This window comes from Mastigoproctus giganteus, chromosome 1 (genome assembly GCF_048544385.1).
Source record: "Mastigoproctus giganteus isolate SK-2022 chromosome 1, ASM4854438v1, whole genome shotgun sequence".
NCBI classification, from domain to species: Eukaryota; Metazoa; Arthropoda; class Arachnida; order Uropygi; family Thelyphonidae; genus Mastigoproctus; species Mastigoproctus giganteus.
This window is the reverse complement of record NC_143575.1, coordinates 86,101,027-86,120,068: the sequence shown is the minus strand read 5'-3', so window position 1 is coordinate 86,120,068 and position 19,042 is coordinate 86,101,027. Positions and strand designations below refer to the sequence as shown.

Genomic DNA, 19,042 nt, shown 5'->3' with positions numbered 1-19,042 from the left:
TCTGTAGAAAATGCACACAACAGAAACTGAAAGTATGTGTGATAGAGCAGTGTAAATGGCAAGGGTTATTGATTAACACGATTGGTTTCTTCGAAGGTTTCGGGGCATATTTACAGCTCTTTTTCCACCCAACTAACTCATCCACAATATGTAAAAGGTTTGTGTAGGCACCGGGAATCAAATTTGGTCCTTATCATGACGGTTGACAATCTTAGGTTTTGATTTACACTGACATTTAATGTGACTTCATGGAGTAATTAGCATATGAAAGGTTGTTAGACTAAGCTGCCTGGTTTATTCTTGTTACTGGTTAGATATTTATTTGAATAATACATTACACTTCAGAAACTGCATTTTTAATCTTGTAAATATGTTTTAATCAAAACGAAATTAAATTTACTCTAAATACATATTCTAAAAACTTTTTCAACCGAATATTTTATACTTTATTATCGACCAAGTGGATAATGAACCCACGCCTGAACTGTGAATATTACCGGAAACTCCCATCCACATCTACATTCCTCACATTGTGACTGCATCCAATATAAGATATACAGGGTTGTTTACGGGATGAGTAACATTTGCGTGAGTTGTTTTTGTTCACCATTTAAAAAATATTCAGGCCAGATCCGCTCCAGGCACTTATGCGTTTCGTCAGAGACTGACCTGACGAGTTAGTCAAGGTCATCGCCGGTTGTCGATTCTTGGAGGAACGGGAAGGAGCAAGGTTATATCGAAGACTTTAGAAAAAAAAGGCGACTAAAATTGTCTAAGAAATAAAAGCTAAGCGCACTGTCGAAAACTGATATAAATGAAGTGAGAGAAAAAAAATTCTTCAAAAGTCAATGAAGCTAATAAAAATTGGTTTCTACCATCCATGGATTGTTTACCAGTCAATCAGGACAGACGCGTCCGTGAATGAATAATAAATAAATAAATTTTCTGTTTATACTCCGGGACGACCAAACGGTCAGAGGAGTTTACAAGATACACAGAATACAAGAAACAGCACCGTATTCAGCAGTCACGGGCTTGAACCCCGGTCACTCAAGGCACGTGTACTTATGCACCCGCGCGTCTGACCACTAGGCTAAGGCATTTAAAGTTTATTTTAACATGTTCAAACTTAACTTTAGTGACTGATCGATTCTAATAACTATGAAAATTCATTATCAGGTTGGCGTACATATAGCAAATCTCTCTCATTTTATTCGACCTGGAACAGCAATTGATAAAGAAGCAGCCAACAGAGAGGTACAATACACGCACTGTACACAGGTAGTCAATTCCAGATTCAGGTAGTCTGGGGCCCTGACGCACATTTTTCAGGCCTTAAAATAAGGTTCGCGTTTTCTGCATTTTAGTAAAGTTTCCAGCTAGTTTAACTACATTCTACGAACAATTGCAATAAAATATTTACAAATATCAAACTTAATAAAAAAAAAAAAAAAAAGCTTTCCTCAAATTACATTTCAGGAAAACGTTTCCTGAAAACTGCTAGTACGTGTTACTGCTCCTGAGAGTTATTCAATATAAAATTGCGATAGGAAAGATCTCTAATAAAGTGGATCATTTTTGGGACGCAGTTAGTCCATTTCGATATATACGCCACCTGTATGTACATCTCCTCCATACAATATACACAGGAACTCCCCGACTTACGGAAATTCGAATTTACGTAAGTTTTTTCCAGCCGGTGCAAACTTAAAAAAATCGTGGAAACGTATTTTGCATCCTGTAGGAATAAATGGAGGTATCGTGAAAATATCGTAATGTGGACCCAATAACACATTGTTTTATTATTATTTTTTTGTAATTCGTTCCAAGTCCTTGGAAGTTGAAATTTTAGAGAGATAAAAATTTATCTCTCTAAAAGGTCAATTTTTATAATGGAAATTGCACTACACTTTCACCATTATCATATGTTCCGTTATAAGAATCAATTTTGAACGCCTTTGTGATATTTTTCGAAAACACATTTCTTGAGGTCACTACCACAAAATAATTTAAACAACCTGCACTTTCCGGTTTATTGGGCTTTTCTGTTAGTGCATCTAATTATAAACGGGTAGTAAACTCGATCTTTTTGCATTTGCAATAATCCCGATAACTGCAATTGCGTGGAATTTTATGCTATTATGGTGAAATGTGTTCTCCTTCACTGAAATCTTCAATCATATAAAAAACAAATTTTCAGAAACTTTTCTCTTCTTTACGTATTACAATGATGAAGGGAAAAGTGCAAGTGGTGGCTAGGAAACGAAACAAAATTAATTTAAAAATGAAGATGAAAATGATTAAGAAGTACGCAGCAGGACAAAGTTTGTCATCTATTGCAAGAGAATTAGGCCTCGCTGCTTCAACAGTTAATACTACTTTAAGGGACAGTGCGCGTATGTTAAAGGATCAACGCACTTAAAACCATCAGTGATCACAAAACAGGTGTTCAGGTGCTATACCGAAGATGGAATAGCTGTTAATAATATAGATGGAAAATCAGATTCAGAAGCGAGTGCCCCTGAGTCTAATGACCATTCAAGCAAAAGCAACAAGTATTTATAAAGATATTAAGGATAAGTATGGCGAACTCCAACCCAAGTTCGTGGCAAGCAACGGGCTGTTTAATAGGTTCAAGCATCGCGCTGGTTTCCACAACGTGAAAATAAGCGGTGAACTCGCCAGTGCCGATTCTGCAGCTGCAGAGAAATTTTGTGATGGGTGGGAAAAAAATATTGATGAAGGTGGCTATTCAACGCTGCAAATTGTTAACGTTGACGAGACTGCTCTGTATTGGAAAAAAATGCCAGATCGAACATACATTGCCAAAGAGGAAAATACAGTGCCAGGTTTTAAGGCGTCAAAAGATAATGCAGAGGGAGATTACTGATTGTGTAGCATTCTGGAAATCCTAATGCATGCATTTCAGAGCATCAATAAAGCCACCCTACCCATGCATTTCTGATCGAACCAGAGAGCATGGATAACAATATCTCTCTTTGAGGATTGGTTTAAATGCTGCTTCATTCCACAGGTTGAAAAATATTGCAAAGACAACGATGTTCCTTTCAAGATTTTGCTTCTATTAGATAATGCTCCTGGACATCCTACGCATCTGGATGATTTCAATTCGAACGTGATAGTCATTTCTACCGCATAACACGACTTCACTCATCCAGCCTATGGATCACTGTGTTATTTCGAATTTAAAAGCATACTATTTGCACACAATATTTGCTCAGGCATTGTCTGCAGTAGACGACGAGAAAAATTTTACATTAAGAGACTTCTGGAAATCTTACAATATTTATCACGCCATCTGAAACATTAATAAGACCTGGGCGGAAATTACTAAAAGTTGTTTAAATGGCGCCTGGAAGAAAATATGCTCACGGCACGTAAAAGGCTTCGAAGGAATTGAAAAAGACGAATCATATGAAGAGGTTACAGATAAGCTTGTAAAGGTTGCAGAGCTAATTCAGTTGGAGGTTGATGCCAAAGACGTGGAGGAGTTAATAGAGGAAGAAGAGAAGAAAGACCTGGGCGGAAATTACTAAAAGTTGTTTAAATGGCGCCTGGAAGAAAATATGCTCACGGCACGTAAAAGGCTTCGAAGGAATTGAAAAAGACGAATCATATGAAGAGGTTACAGATAAGCTTGTAAAGGTTGCAGAGCTAATTCAGTTGGAGGTTGATGCCAAAGACGTGGAGGAGTTAATAGAGGAAGAAGAGAAGGAATTCTCTAATGAAGAACTTGTTGACTTGCAGGCAGCGATAGTGAAAGACGAAAATGCTGACGAAGCTCGAGATGAACCAAATGAGGAGCCGAGATGCTTCATCATCTGAGAGAGAGAGATGGAACGGCATATCGTGAAATTGCATCGGCAGTGGCGAGATTTGAGAAGATGGATCCCGACAGCGAACGATTCTTAAAAGTTAACAGAGGGGTAAATGATATGCTTGCTTGCTACAAAGAAATCTACGATAAAAAGAAAAAAGCTACCGTCTAATCATCCATTAATATGTTCTTTCGTAAGATTGAGCGGCCAACCCCCTCTAAATCTCCACAGCCCTCAACCTCCGCAGCGGCATACTTATCAGCTGAAGACGTCGATTCTGGCAACGATGCTCGAGAGGTAAAACTTACCGACGTTATGCCTGTCTCCTCACTTTTTTTATAATTTTGAATTTTTTTTAAATTGCACGCTTTTGTAATTTTTCCTGCGCATGAGATAAAAAATTGAATAAATACAATAAATAATTCTATTTACATGTTCGTCGAAAATTTTTCTTTTTTGATTCAATCAATTCAGCGAGCACAGTTGCACAGTCGGCGAGTTCCTGTAAATGGTTTCAACATTTATAGGGAAAACTACTATATGTGCGCTTTTGTTGGTATATATTTCATACTAATAAGATATATTCGAATCCCACAGCTTTTTTTTTTTTTTTTTGTAGTTACTGTTTCGTAAAGCTCAGCACGTTATCGTTTTATGCCTGTAGGACGTGGCATACAGCCCTCATCGCAGTTCTTTCTCCTAAAACAACTGTATACGCTATACTCGTAAATCACACGACCCAAAAGTTAGTCTTAAATCAATCAGGTCACTACGCAGATGTGCTTGGTTACCAAATTCTCTTTGCAAAACAGAAAGAGAGAGAGTGCTGGTTTTTAAGCGTATCAGCAACTCAGTTCATATTGTGTCATTGTATGTTATATATAAGTATTTTAACTACAGCCGCGATTGAAGAGGGCTTTACAAATTCCTCCAGTCATCAATGGTAATAGAACCTAGACACTGTCAGGGCGAAGAGACAGACTTCAGACATGAATAAATCATAAAATTCTGGCATGAGTCCACTATTACTTTTTACATTATTTATTAAGAAGTAATATTCGCTTCAACACGTTTTCGCTTTACATGGCACATTTTTCAGGCATAGGCGGTTTCCGCATAACAAACATGAATTTTTCATTTTCCTTCAAGGGTGAGGGCTATTCTTATTATACTTAAGGGATTATACCTACTTATCCAATCACTGAATCTTAAAACGCCCTCTCTGAATTTAAATAATAAATAATTTCTTTTTATACTCCGGGACGACCACACAGGAGTTAACTTATTAGGCGCGTTAGCATATATACATAATGCGTCTGTTTTCTTCAACATGTCTATCTGTCCTTCCGCACGTAACAAGTAGATTCCCAATGTACGGATTTATGAAATTATATTTGGGCCTTTTAGAAAGATTTGTCGAGCCATCCCAAATTTTCTTAAATTCGAGCCATCAGAAATCCGGCAATTATTATTATTATTGCCATACGTATATGTTATCCATATACTGCATATTGTAGCAGAAGCACTCAATATTACGTTTTTGCCATGCGCTGGCTGGAGGAATGAATGGGCAATGTGGCGGACGTGCAAAAACGAAATCTGGGTTTCAGCATAAAAGTCGTTGATTTTTGCTCTTTTTTTTGTTATAAATCATGAATTATTAATATTTGCTAACGCGCTTGAAGTGTAATACACTGCGTAAAATGTTGTTATTGTTAAACTTACTGTTATTTTAAATTGAACTTGATACTATTGTTATACTATTATACATACTATTAGTATGTAGACCGAATGAACTTAACATTATATTTCAACTTCCAAAGACTAATTTCCAGGAATAAACTTGGAAGAAAAATGTTTCAGAGAATTAGAATGGCCAAATGAAGAGAGAGATCTGTTTGCTGAATCGACATAACTTTCTAATAACACGATTTACCACAAATTCCTCATGTGCTTACAGCAAGACTGGTCCGGGTTGGTCCTTGAGGTTGTGACAGACATTCTCTCAGATATGCCAGAAAAACTGTTCTTGCTACCTGGGAGTCTTAAACGCTGATGGAACTGATATTCGGGTGACACTCAAGTCAAAGTGGACCCAATTTCGGCGAAGTCCGGACGGTCTATGACAGCCAAATCCTCTGCTTGCACCTTCACGATGGTGGGACTGTTAGTAATCCTGGGTATAACCTTCATGCACAAGTACATGGTGGGTGACCACCCAGGTGTGAACCAACGTAAGCAGGGGTCGAGGTGTGGCGCCCACACCACATGGAGGAACGCCGCCCCTCTATGTTACCAGGCAGTACTAGGTGGTAGATGACTCTCATCAACCGGTGAAATACCACCACTTTGCTTATTGGAGGCTTGAAGTGGTGGAACCCATGTTTAGTCTCTAGAGCTAAGTTCCGGCCAACCCTTCCCTATCTCTTCCATCATGCAGTATGATTGATGATTTTTGAGGTTATGATGAATGTCGCGGCGAGATCCAATATTCCTTACATTTCGAGGGTACAGCTCTAAAACGGTGTTCGCAGGCCGGCCGCTAGTTAGTACACCGGACTGAACCTATTGGTAACTCTCTAGGAAGCTTCCGGATCAGCTAGTGTATAATCTTGCTACCTCTACTCTGCCAGATAGTGACTGGAGGGAGTCCGAGTAGTGTGTATGCGGGGAGCATTGTCGAGGCCACGTTATGTCAAGGATCTGGGTATATTCTTACCACATGTACGCCATATCCAAAAATTTAATTACTTTATACAGCATGTCCCACCCACTTTTTCTTACTATTGAATACACCATGAATTGTCAAAATAATAGAGCAAGCTTATCTGCGAAAAGATCTAAACCTCCCAAGGACTTCCTAATTCATTTCACAAATATACGTGGTCTCAATTCTAATCTCAACGATGTCCATTTCCACTTGCAGTCTTCCAAACCCCATGTACTTTTTCTGACTGAATCTCAGTTATCAGTTGATTCAACTACTGCTCATCTCAGATGTCCAAATTATTTGCTGTATGATTCCTTTCGCCTCAAAGGTGGTACTTGTGCATATGTCCGTTCTGATATTCCCTGTCAGAGACTTGGCAATTTGGAATCTCCTCTCTTTGATCTTCTCTGGCTTAAAATCTCTCTACCTCATTGTGTCAAATTCATCTGTTGTCTCTACCGTTCTCCCAACTCCACTAATCACTTGGAGCTCTTTGACTTCCTCTCTTTGCAACTTGACTTTCTCCAGTCCAACTTTCCTAACAGTGAGGTAATTTTCCTTGGTGATTTTAACGTTCACAACTCCAGCTGGCTTCCGTTTTCTAGTCACACCGACCCAGCAGGTCGAGATGCTGAGGCTTTTGCAATTACTAATGACCTAGCACAGATTGTTCATCTACCTACAAGAATACCGGACAATCCTAATCATACAGCCAATACGCTTGATCTTTTTCTCACAAACAACCCTTCTAAGTACAAGGTTGAAGTGAGAGGTCCTTTAGGCACTTCAGATCACAACTTGGTGATTGTCTCTTCTCCAATGGAACCTTTATCTCATGGCTATTCCCAACCTCGTATTGTTTGGCATTACAAGAATGCAAAATGGGATGACCTGCGAGACTTCTTTTCTTCTTTTCCTTGGTCTGATTACTGTTTCAAAACTTCTGATGTCAACGTTTGCTCAGATCGTGTCAGTGAAATTATTCTTGCAGGAATGGAATCCTTTATCCCACACTCCACTTTAAAATCTCGTCCTTTATCTAAACCTTGGTTTTCCAATAAATGTGCTAAGGCTGTCCAAGAGAAGAACGTTGCATACCGTAATTGGCTTGTTTCTAATTCTTCAGTTTCATTTTCTGCCTACACCAAAGCTCGCAACAATTGTAAAGCAGTTATTAATCAGTCCAAACTAGAGTTTGAACAGGCTAAGAGTAGAAAACTTGCTTCTTGCCCTAATGGTAGCCGAGCATTCTGGTCTCTTGCCAAAGCTATTGGCCGCAACTTTTGCCCATCTCTGCTCCCACCTCTGTCCAAACCAGATGGTTCTGTTGTTACTTCAGCCAAGGATAAAGCTGACCTGCTAGCATCCCATTTTTCTTCGAGCTCATGTATTAATGATCTTGGTAAAACACCTCCCACCATTCCTAACACGCTCCATTCAATGCCTCCTGTGGTCTTCCGTCAAAAGGACATCAGAAGGATTTTGATGAATCTTGATGTTAAGAAAGCTCCAGGTCCTGATGGTATTTCTCCACTTGTTCTCAAAACCTGTGCTCCTGAACTTACTCCTATTCTTTGCCGTCTTTTTTCACTTTCTTATTCCAAAGGTGTTTTTCCTTCTGCTTGGAAATTTGCTCATATCCAGCCAGTTCCTAAAAAGGGTGACAAATCCCTCCCATCCAATTATCGTCCCATTGCAATTACTTCTACTCTTTCTAAAGTAATGGAGAAATCAATTAACTGCCAACTCTTAAACTACCTAGAAACCTTCCGTCTGATCAACGATCGCCAGTATGGATTCCGTCAGTGTCGATCCACTGGTGATATTCTGGCTTATGTTACCCATTTATGGACTAATTCAATGGAAAGGTTCGGTGAAACACAAGTAGTTGCTCTTGACATCTCAAAGGCTTTTGATCGTGTTTGGCATAAAGGTCTTCTAAACAAGCTTCCATCTTATGGTTTGCCAACTGTTTTTAGTAATTGGTTATCCAGTTTTCTCTCTGATCGCTCACTGAGGGTGATGGTAGATGGCTCTCTGTCTTCTAACTTCTCCACTAATGCCTGTGTCCCCCAAGGTTCAGTTCTTTCCCCCACTCTTTTCCTCTTGTATATTAATGACCTTCTTCCATTGACTGGAAATCCTATCCATAGTTTTGCCGATGATAGCACATTGCATTCAACTTTCCATTTTGAGAAACCTTGTCCAGCTCAATCAGCTTCAAGTTCTCGAAAATCTGCTGCCAATTCCTTAAATGCCGATCTTCAGGTAATTCTCCAGTGGGGCAAAGACAACTTAGTTGATTTCAACCCTTCTAAAACTCAATCTTGTCTTATATCTCGCAAAAAGGATTCTTCTGCTCCTATGCTTATCTTTAGTGACACTCCGATTTCTAGGCAAAATGATATATCTCTTTTGGGGATTACCCTGACTTCTAATCTCTCTTGGCACAAGCATATTACAAATATTGCTTCCTCTGCATCTAAAAAACTTGGTTTTCTCTTTCGCTCTCGGCGTTACTTTTCTCCCAAACAGCTGCTCACTCTGTATAAATCGCAAATCCGCCCTGCCATGGAATATTGTTCCCACATCTGGGGTGGTGCCCCCAAAACCTCTCTCAGGCTTCTTGATTCCATTCAGAAGAGGGCAGTTAGGTTAATTAATGATTCATCTCTAACAGAGTCTCTCCACTCGCTCTCTCATAGACGCACTGTTTCTGCTGCATGCCTCTTCTACAGATACTTCCATGGGCACTGTTCTTCTGAATTGGCTTCTATAATTCCCGCTCTCTCTTTCAAAACAGTCCGAACACGTGCCGCCACTAGCCAACATCCATTTACTGTAAAACTTCAAACCCACAGAACCAACTTTTCATCTTCCTCATTTATTCATTCAACTGCCGTTTTCTGGAACAACCTTCCTTCATACGTATTTCCTGAAAATTACAATCTACAGAAGTTCAAGTCCAATATCAACAAATATCTTCTTTCGTCTTCTCAACCTCCAACCCAAACACGGTACTAAGTACTATAGGTTAATACCTCTCGTGTTTGGGGTTCTCATAAAAAAAAAAAAAAAAAAAAAAAAAAAAAAGACTTTTTAAACGGGAAATCATGAATTTGATCTTCACTGAAAAGAAGATTCAAAAATTTAAACTTTATTGAAAGATAAAGACAAAATTTGGGATTTTAATCATTTAGGGATTGGATGTGGTTCAAGTGGCGAACTGGACTCGCTCCTTAAGTGACATGAACAAGCCGACTGAGACAGGGACAGTGCGGATTGAGCAATCTCCCGTTATTTCGCTTTTAATCCTATCGTATCCTTTTAATCCTTCTGCAGTCTGACACTGCTGGTCCGAATAGATTTTTGGAATATTAAATGGGGAGACAGGCCTACATTATGCTACAAACAAAATGGGTAATAAAAACATGCTTTGGAAGAGCTGTAGACCATAATTCGTATTTTAACTGTTCTCAAGCGAGCACCTGACGAGAGTTTGATATGGGGTTTTGGACCACTACTTGTTTTAATCTCCTTTCTGATAGCTTAAGTAGAACGGCTACAGAAACAAGTTAAAGCAAGCGATTTACAAATCCCATTAATATATACTACTTCTGAGGAATATCTGTACGAATATAGGTAACGTTTCGAACACAATAGACAATGTCTCTAAATAATGACAGACATCTTTCCTAAATTTTTACCTTTGTTTTCAAAACATTTCTAGTTTTCCTTATATCAAATATTGCACGGTAATTTTCTTTCTTAATGGGCTTTCCTCTCCCCACCTTTCTCTAAAAACATCCATATTCCCAGACAGCGAATACAGTACTAATAATAAAACAACCCCAACACACGATTATGCTACAGGTCTATTGTTTTCCACTTCTCATTAAACCCGCAGCTATGCATCGAGTACAGTTAACTCTTGCTTGTTTCTGACTTAGAATTTCTGATAATAAGATCATTCCAGTTAACTACTAGAACCAGAAAAAAAAAAAAAAAGACCTAGTAAAGATTTTAGTAAAACCTACATTCCGCATCCACGCTTACCAAAATACCACCAATCGCTATTGCCACAACCACTGAATTTAATAGGGCAGCACTTGGATCACCATTATCGCGCTCGACTTTAATGTATATCGCAACTAATTCTCCCCAATTAATACCACATGTTTAACCTATTAATTGCAGACAACTCCTTATGGCGAATATTATTTATAGCTTCCAGGGTCTGGCAGGTCTAATGCGTTCATGCGTTTACCTGACATGCGTTTAACGCGACTCATAACTACAGACCTCGGGACATCACGAACCTTAAAAAGGCTCTTATTTCGGCTTCAAGTCCTCATTCACCCGTTTCGGCATTTCCTGAGGTTGCCTGCTAACGTGATACTGGAAAGCCGGAGGCTCTGACATGGTCTCAATTATCCGAATTGGTCCTCAGCTATAGATAGGTCTCCGTTCGTCTCGCCCCTTCGCTAAATGTAGGGTGAGTAGACCGTGTTATATGACCGCCAGGAGGCGGCTGCGGTTTCGTGTGCTGGTTTACTGAAGGCTCGTATATAGAGAGGCACGATGCGTTCCTTTGCGCATTTTTTGTTGTCCTCTTGGGTTTAAGATTTGGTGGGGCTAATAACTACGTGTCAGCTTTGACTTCAAGTTCGCTGTCTGAATTGCCATAGGTGCAATTCTTTTATTTCTTGATCGTGCATCGAAACGATGGGAATGAATTTACAGCTAGTGATATGATCCTTGCTGTGTCTGACCTTGCTTTGCTTCGGGCATTTGCAAAAAAAGGTTGTTGTACGCGTTCCATGGAGCGGCCCATAAATAGACAAACAGTTCCGATATTCGGCGGTTTCATAGCTACAAAAAACAAACAAATCCTAACGGTTTAATTATTTCATTGTATTCAATTTTCAGAAAAAGTTTTAATATCCTGTATGTTAATATTTCATACAAATTACTCTTTAATAAAGGGTTATCTGTATTTTTATTCTGGGTACTTCTTTCAAAATCAGGCAGTCTACCTTTCAGTCACTAAAATGAACCCCATTTTTACCACTAGAACTAAGTGATATTCCAACAGCCAGAATGACCACTATATTAAGTTACCAACCGGATTAAAAACTCACGATTTCTGGAGAAATACGATGCAAAATCGATGACAACAAAAATATAAATTTAACTCAGCATAACAGGTGTCACCTCATTTAGAAATCGCTTGTCCCTTGTTTTAAATTCCATCTTCCTTGGTTTAGAATTCCATCTTGTTGCATCAAGATAGCAATAGATACATTACTATTTAAGTAAATATAACACGAAATCTCCAGCCATCAGAAGGTACACGCAAGGTTTAATTTTTAATTCATAAACAGTCAATGCTTAAGCAGTCAATGTCACGTTCCTTCAAGAATCACAAGAAATCCACTCCTGTTCGAAATTTCCTACAGAAAAAATGATGAAAAATATAATCCTCTGATCTTTTTACACTTAACAAACCAATGCAAATCGGATCCATTTTAAATATTTCTATTTTAATATAAATTTATTAGGTAAATATATTTATACTCTGTAAATAGGTTTCGCTCGTAAAGTGCAGAATACTTTATTATAAAGGAGTTAATAATACTGTGGTAGTGAACATAAATGTTCTTTGATAACTAATGAAAAATTAACGAGTACTATATAGAATCACTGAAATACAAATTTCTAAATCCGTTTTATATTCAACTCTCATATTCTTATATTCTAAGTTTTATATTCTAAGCCAACTTCCTGACTCAGGTCACAATCATCAGTCACATTCATACAATCTTACAAATGGTAATCGGTGTTACTGATACACATCGGGATTAAAAGCAGAACATGCAATGCCAATGAACTTGATATGCATAGGGCATTGAAAATAAGCGATAAATAGTAGATGTGTTCATGTTTCCCCATGAAGATGATTGCCATCTTCAACAAATTAAGAACAGATCCTGAGGCGTACTAACAAAATAAAAAATACAGGGCCGTTCCGAACGAGATGCAGAAATATGGTGCGAGTCTGCAACTGCGAGTGAAGATTTTGGAAAATGAAGTCTGGCTGATATTCCTCATCCAGTGTTTCATTCGAGAAACTTACAGACCTTTCCGTTCAGAAATTTACTATAGTGCATCTGAAGAACAATGTGAACGCACATCAAAAACAAGATGGAAAGATAAGTTCGATGTACTATACGTATTAATTGATTTATATGTAACTATGTCATCTTGTAATTTTGCACAACCCTGTTAGACCGAAGGCTGTCTAGGGGCTATGAAATGAAAAAAGTATTTGATCACACCTTTGATATTTTGAATATTTTAACCTTTTTATTCAGCAGCTGACCGCATTGACTCAACGTGGATTAGCCGCTTAATATGTAGTCAAGATCTGGTATTGTATATATAATATCGAAATCAAAATGCCCTCTATCTCGGTGGGTCTCTAACTTTCGGACTGGCGAACAGGTAAAATTCTAACGAATGTTCCCCGAACATTCGTTAGAATTTTAACCACTGTTGTAACCACTTACGGAGCTCAGTAAGTGGTTACAACAGATTAACTAATATAATGCAGAAATTTGTTATTTTTACCTGTAGTTTTAAAACTCAACAATTAACTGTAAGCTTAGATAAGAACATGCTTTCTTAATATTTTTTCGGAGAGTCTGAATGTTAAATCACGAACCGGCATCGGTCTGCAGATCGTTGATGCGAACCACTGCAGTCCATCCAATCATCCAAGGTGTATACGATAACAGCTGCACACGATCAAATCTGACTTCTGTGTCATTGCGCCAAAAGTATTACTTTAGCTCTTCTTTACAACAAATCTGAGCACCCGGTAATCTGTTTTATTAAGTTATGTGCACCCTCAAGTTGAATGAACTTACGACTACCCCCGACTTCCTCCTCCACTGTTTTTAACTTTTGATAATTCCCTTGCACGCTTCCTAACTCGGTTACTATGGAAACGTGTGACTTAGTCACGAACGAAACGAGACGCCTGTTTACACGCGCAAGCAAGTGAATTAAAGAGAAAGCCGTGCTCGGAAGATTGGCCAACCTTAAAGATTTTCCCTTTCCCTCTTTACAAGCTGGATTTTTACTTTAATGAAGAGGCTGCTGTGTAGAACAGACAGAAATAGATGACAATTCCCGTATCCAGCAAGCTGTACCAGGATAAAATTTTAATTATCTTTTTTAAAAATAATTTGCTATTATAAAAAGTTAGGTGCAACAGCAGGAAATTTGTAAGTCGTATTCACTAGAGCACACACCCTCTCTCTCTCTCTCTCTCCCTGCGAAAAATACGAAATAAATAAATAAATAAAATAATAAAGCTCTCAGAGCGTATCGAGTTCGATCTTGTGAATTGGGAGATAATTAGCATTCAAGTGCTTAGGCTTGAAAGCGAACCCTAGATTAGTCCTTAGGTTTGAAAGCAAAGGACATTTTGTATTCGTTATTGATTCAAAATATGTTCTGTCTTATACATTACAAAAATAGGCCTAGATGTTCAAACGGCATGTGTATATTTAAAAGAATACAGAATACCGTATATCCTTGTGGAAGATTTATGCTAAAATACTTAGTAAATTTCTTTCATCAACGCTACGAACTGTGATCATTTTAATAACTGATAACGACCCGTCAATCGTTCTCAGTTTGACATACATGGATTAGAGTGATAAAGTACAGAATTTCTTCTAGATTGTATCATACAATTTGTATATACCTACGTATAAATCGGAAAATCGGCGATTCAAAAAACAATAACAGTTCTTAGAAAAAATCAAAATTTGTGCGAAAATTGGCATTTATTATCGTTGGGAAGTATACAGTTGGAGAATCTCTGGAAGTTTCGCTAAGGATCCTACAGGCCCTTGATATGAGCACCAGGAGTCACACAGCTGACGTTGATTCCACAGTTCGTTTCTGTCCAGCGTCTGCGGTAATGGAAGCAGTGGCGTCATAAGCATGGTGACTTTACATTAGCCTCATAAAGATAAGTTATACGGTGTGTTTAAGTCCAAAGATCTGAGGTATAGGATACTACATGCCATCTCCTTCGATGTTCGGCCTACCAACACATCGCTGAGGTAGTGTATTATAGAGGTATTCTTGAAGGTTCACGTGAAAGTGAGAAGGCACCCGTCTCTTGCTGGAAGATTAAAACAGTGGAGTCTTCCAGAAGATGAGTCTTCCATAAACCAGTTATTCAAACAGATAGGTAGTTCCCAACGATCGTTTTTTTCCCACACAAAAAGGGCCATCAATTTTAAGGTGTGGAATTGCATAAAACATGTTTATTTCTGGGAAAGCCTGATCGTGCTCGATGACTTGGTGAGGAATTTCAATGTTCCACACCCGAATGTTGTGGCGATTAGGCTGTGTTACAAAACTTTCTGTTCACAATCAAAGCAAATCACCTAACTGCAATTTGTAAGCTTTCAAATGAACGCATCAAGAGAATACGACTGTTTGAGGAATATTCAATTCAGAGTTGTCTCTAAGTGGACCTTTGTTGGCTTCGCCGAAAGATTCTTTGCATGTTGCAGTGTTTCATCAGTAGCCTGTATGTGATTTTAGAGTAATATTTTATTTTAATATATTTCTTTGAAGTATTTAATACTGCAGTAACTTCGAAGGTATAAGAATTAATGATAAACAGATTCAAGATGTCTGCTGCTTCAAGAGACTTCAGAAAGATTGCATTTTCAAATACGTTTATGTAAAGAAGTATTTATTAATTATACCAAATATCTCTTTAGAACGTTTGAAATGATCTTTTTAAACTCATATCGCGTGTGGAGTTTGGTAAATATGCAGATTCAGTTTATTTATTTTTTTCCCCTTCTATATGAACCCTAACAAGAAAATCAGGGGATCATTCAAGCGCGCGATACATGGTGTGACCGACAGCTCGTACACCCCTAACGACATTTCTGTCCATAGTTTCTTATAGGACAGCCATTAGATCTTGACATTAGTGCAATAATTTGACGCTAGATGAACCCTTAATAGTCATCGGGACATTTTGCAAATTAGTTTTAGCAGTACATTGAACTTTCCAAAGTTCAGGGTAACTCTTCCATCACTCATTAAAGCGATAATTTATAAACTGATCAGAAAAGCAGATTTAAATGAATAACAGAATCTTACGGGTTACAAGATGGCCGTATTTGAAAACAATCCAATGGAGATGCCCAGTAAAATTACAGCAGACTCAATCTGTATCACTGTTTTCTGCAGTAGTTAGTAAGACGGTATTACTTTGTTTTATATTAAAGTTTTATTTAATAAAAGGACATTCCCTCTAAATGTACTTTATATTTGAGAAATCAAAATAAAGACGCGCCATCTAGTTGGTTGAGATCAAACAGCGCACGTAATCTAAAATAAAAAGATTTAAACAAGAAAATCTGTCATTGATTTATGCAGCTAATCCATTCCTCTGTGGTAATCTGATTTGACAGCAACTTAAACAGCAATTGTCCGGTAATTCAGACTCGAGTTCAATGTCCGAGGCCAAACTGGAGGTGGGGAATGAAAGTAACGAAGACTATACACGAGACAATGTTTCTTAGATAAGGCCTGGAGAGAGTAATTATTCATTTTGTAACGATGACGTACGAAAGGAAGGATAGGCACTAAGATTTATTATGGTAAGGAGTTTAGTAGAACGGATGCCCGGTTGCAACAATGAAATAATCGCTATAAATAACCGTTCGTGACTCTTCCACTGCAATTGTTCGATTTCTCCACAGCACTTTCCCTGACGTTTTAAATGTCCACTGATGGGACATAACCGTGGTCACTACACTTTCACACAGTCGATCAGAAAGTTGCCGGAAGTTAAAGCTTTGATATACTGCCGAGTCGAGCTTTCAAAGAGGAGTCGCATTAAATATCGACTGGCATTCACTTATGAATTGTAAATAGGGTATTTTCCATATTTACCATCATGTGATTATGCGGATGACAATGTCGGAACGCTTGATGATCCTTAAGGAATCTTCTAGAAAGGGTTCAGCTGCGACGGTCGATACCCTTGATATTGAAAAGAATTACTGAATAGCTTTTTATGTTTTTTAGTTATTTGAGCGAATTTTTTTCGTGTCAGTTGTAAACATTATTATTATTATTATTATTATTATTATTACTAGCCATATAGTGCAAGGAAGCCTGAGGCTTATGCTGCACCAGCTAAAAAAAAAAATTCCCAAGTTACCCAGAGTGTGAGAAAGAGAGAGAGAGAAGCAGAAGGGAATCACCAAGAAGAGAAGAATGATGATATCCAGCTCAGGACCCTGGGTATGCCAAGCCCATACTCACCAGATGTGAGCCCCTGGGGATATCCATGTTACAGAAGCGGCATACAAAAACAAGACGCTATTACTTTGAAACCTCCGCACGCTGTATCGTATAAAAACATCTGAAAATTATTTTCGTATGAATTAACAGCAAATCGGGTGTTACAATTACGGCTAGTTAAATTTATAGCGGTTTGAATCTTTTAAACTGTTCAGAAATATAAGCTATTAATTTTGTTTGATTATCAAAACACAAATTTTGGTTGAAAAGTGAAAGTCTGGAGAAAAAAAGTTACTTTTTAGGCGCATCAGCGACTAAGATTATATTGCACCATTACGTATCATGTCTGTATATTTTAAGGGCTGAGTTGCATGCAATGTAGACTGAAACTGGCTGAGAAAAATCCTAATCTCTTCGACTGTAATCATCTAACAACAGCTTCCACTGAAGAATCCCTTTTTGAAATTCTTCAAGTCTGAGAGAACTCGAACCCAGATATCACCAAAGGAGAGAGAAGTGGAGAAACTACTACACTCTCAGAGGACTGGAAGAGGGTGAAAAAACAGCAGCGTCATTCCGGATTCTACTTAAAAGTGGAATTCAGGATGACTCTGCTGTTTCTGCGCCTTCTACAGTGTACATCCCTATCTCAGTACTACCCCCACCGCACCAGTGCATTCGAATTTTCTAGTACTACAATAGTAACGAAAAATTCGGCGTCTGGTTACTGCAGAGATGGGTTATCATCTTGCAAATTAGTATATGCGGTGCTACGAGAGATTTCGTTACTTCGACGAAGTACCATGGAGAAATCAAACAACCACCAAATGTAATTAACAGCAAATATTTCAGGAGATGCTACAAGAAGTGTTTCTGATCCCGACTGCTTTTTATTTATTTATTTTTTTAATTTAACAAAGGGAAAAATCAATAAGAAAAGATATTCAGTACTCTTCGGATATTACACATAATATAAAAAGGATAAAATATATATATTTTTTACTTCATAAATGATAACGACATTCTTCACCCAAGGAAATGAAGTTTTTGAGCTCGAATCAGTATGCAAAGCACCCTCAAATACAGTATAGTCTTTAATAAGATGATCAATGAAAGCTTGCAAAATTATAGGACGATCACAGTTCACGAACCCTTTCCTTGATTGGGAAGCGGGAATTTCACTGCAAGACAAACTAATGGCAAGAAATAAAAACAAAACAAGTCGGGTACTTACAGAAAATCCGGATCTTCAAGGTGTTCTAGGAGCATTTCCCAATACCTTTCTCCTTCCTTCGTAAGTGCGGATCAAGTTCCGCCACCGATTCTATCTTGCAGTTTTCGACTGAGAGAAAACTGTCATCCGCATTCACTGAACTATGATCCCCGTCCGGTGCTTTCGGAAATACCGTAAACACTCGTTCACCTCTACAGACAACAGGACGGACACTGCGTTGAGGGGGTGGTGGAACAGCGCACTGTAGTGACCAGCGTGAAGTGCGTGATGCAACAAGTTTCTGCGGTCACTGTCATTACCATCGACACCGGCTTGCCGCTGAAAACGTGACGCAGCACTTCCCCCCGAAAGTCGACCCTCGTGGACTCGGAGCACCTGTCTGTAAGGCGTTCACCTGCCGCAGTGATTCAGCAGTCAAGTCCAACAAGACGTATACGCACAAGGTTGAGGTCTACGGGTATGTGGCGTCATTCCCCACGTGACTTACGGAATCAAGTTTTGGAACAAGCCGTAGCCGGTTAAATTTATGCAGAGAGTAAGCGTCATGAGGCTTACCTTATCACCACGCATTTACACCACCCAACACAGGTACCGAAGAACCGCTATGTTCTGCACATCACATAAAATATGATGTATACACACCGTTTCCACGATTTCACTGTCGCCTTTAGAGCATCCCTGTTTCTAACACGCCTTTCTAAAAGTGACGTCAGGCATCTGGACAAACAGAATACACTCAGGTGCGAATTTGATGTGACTGATGGTTAAAGTTTGGGTAAAAACACGAAGGTTAAAAATTAAATTAAATTGAAAGATAATTTAAACTTAAAATAAATTTTAATTACACTAAAAATGTATTTAACGCCAAGTTTACCTTTCTCCCCCTTTTTTTTTTTTAAAGATAAT

At 38.4% G+C, this 19,042-nt stretch overlaps 1 protein-coding gene across 1 annotated transcript in view; it reads right to left on the bottom strand.

Annotated features, from left to right (window-relative positions):
• LOC150090966 (uncharacterized) overlaps positions 1-18,474 on the bottom strand; it is a 308,945-nt gene extending 290,471 nt beyond the window's left edge. The window contains exon 1 of the mRNA XM_090373647.1: positions 18,137-18,474. Within this exon, the coding sequence (XP_090229773.1) occupies positions 18,137-18,171 (35 nt within the window). The 5' untranslated portion in view covers positions 18,172-18,474. The remainder of the gene's footprint in view (positions 1-18,136) is intronic.
• Between the last annotated feature and the right edge of the window lie 568 nt (positions 18,475-19,042).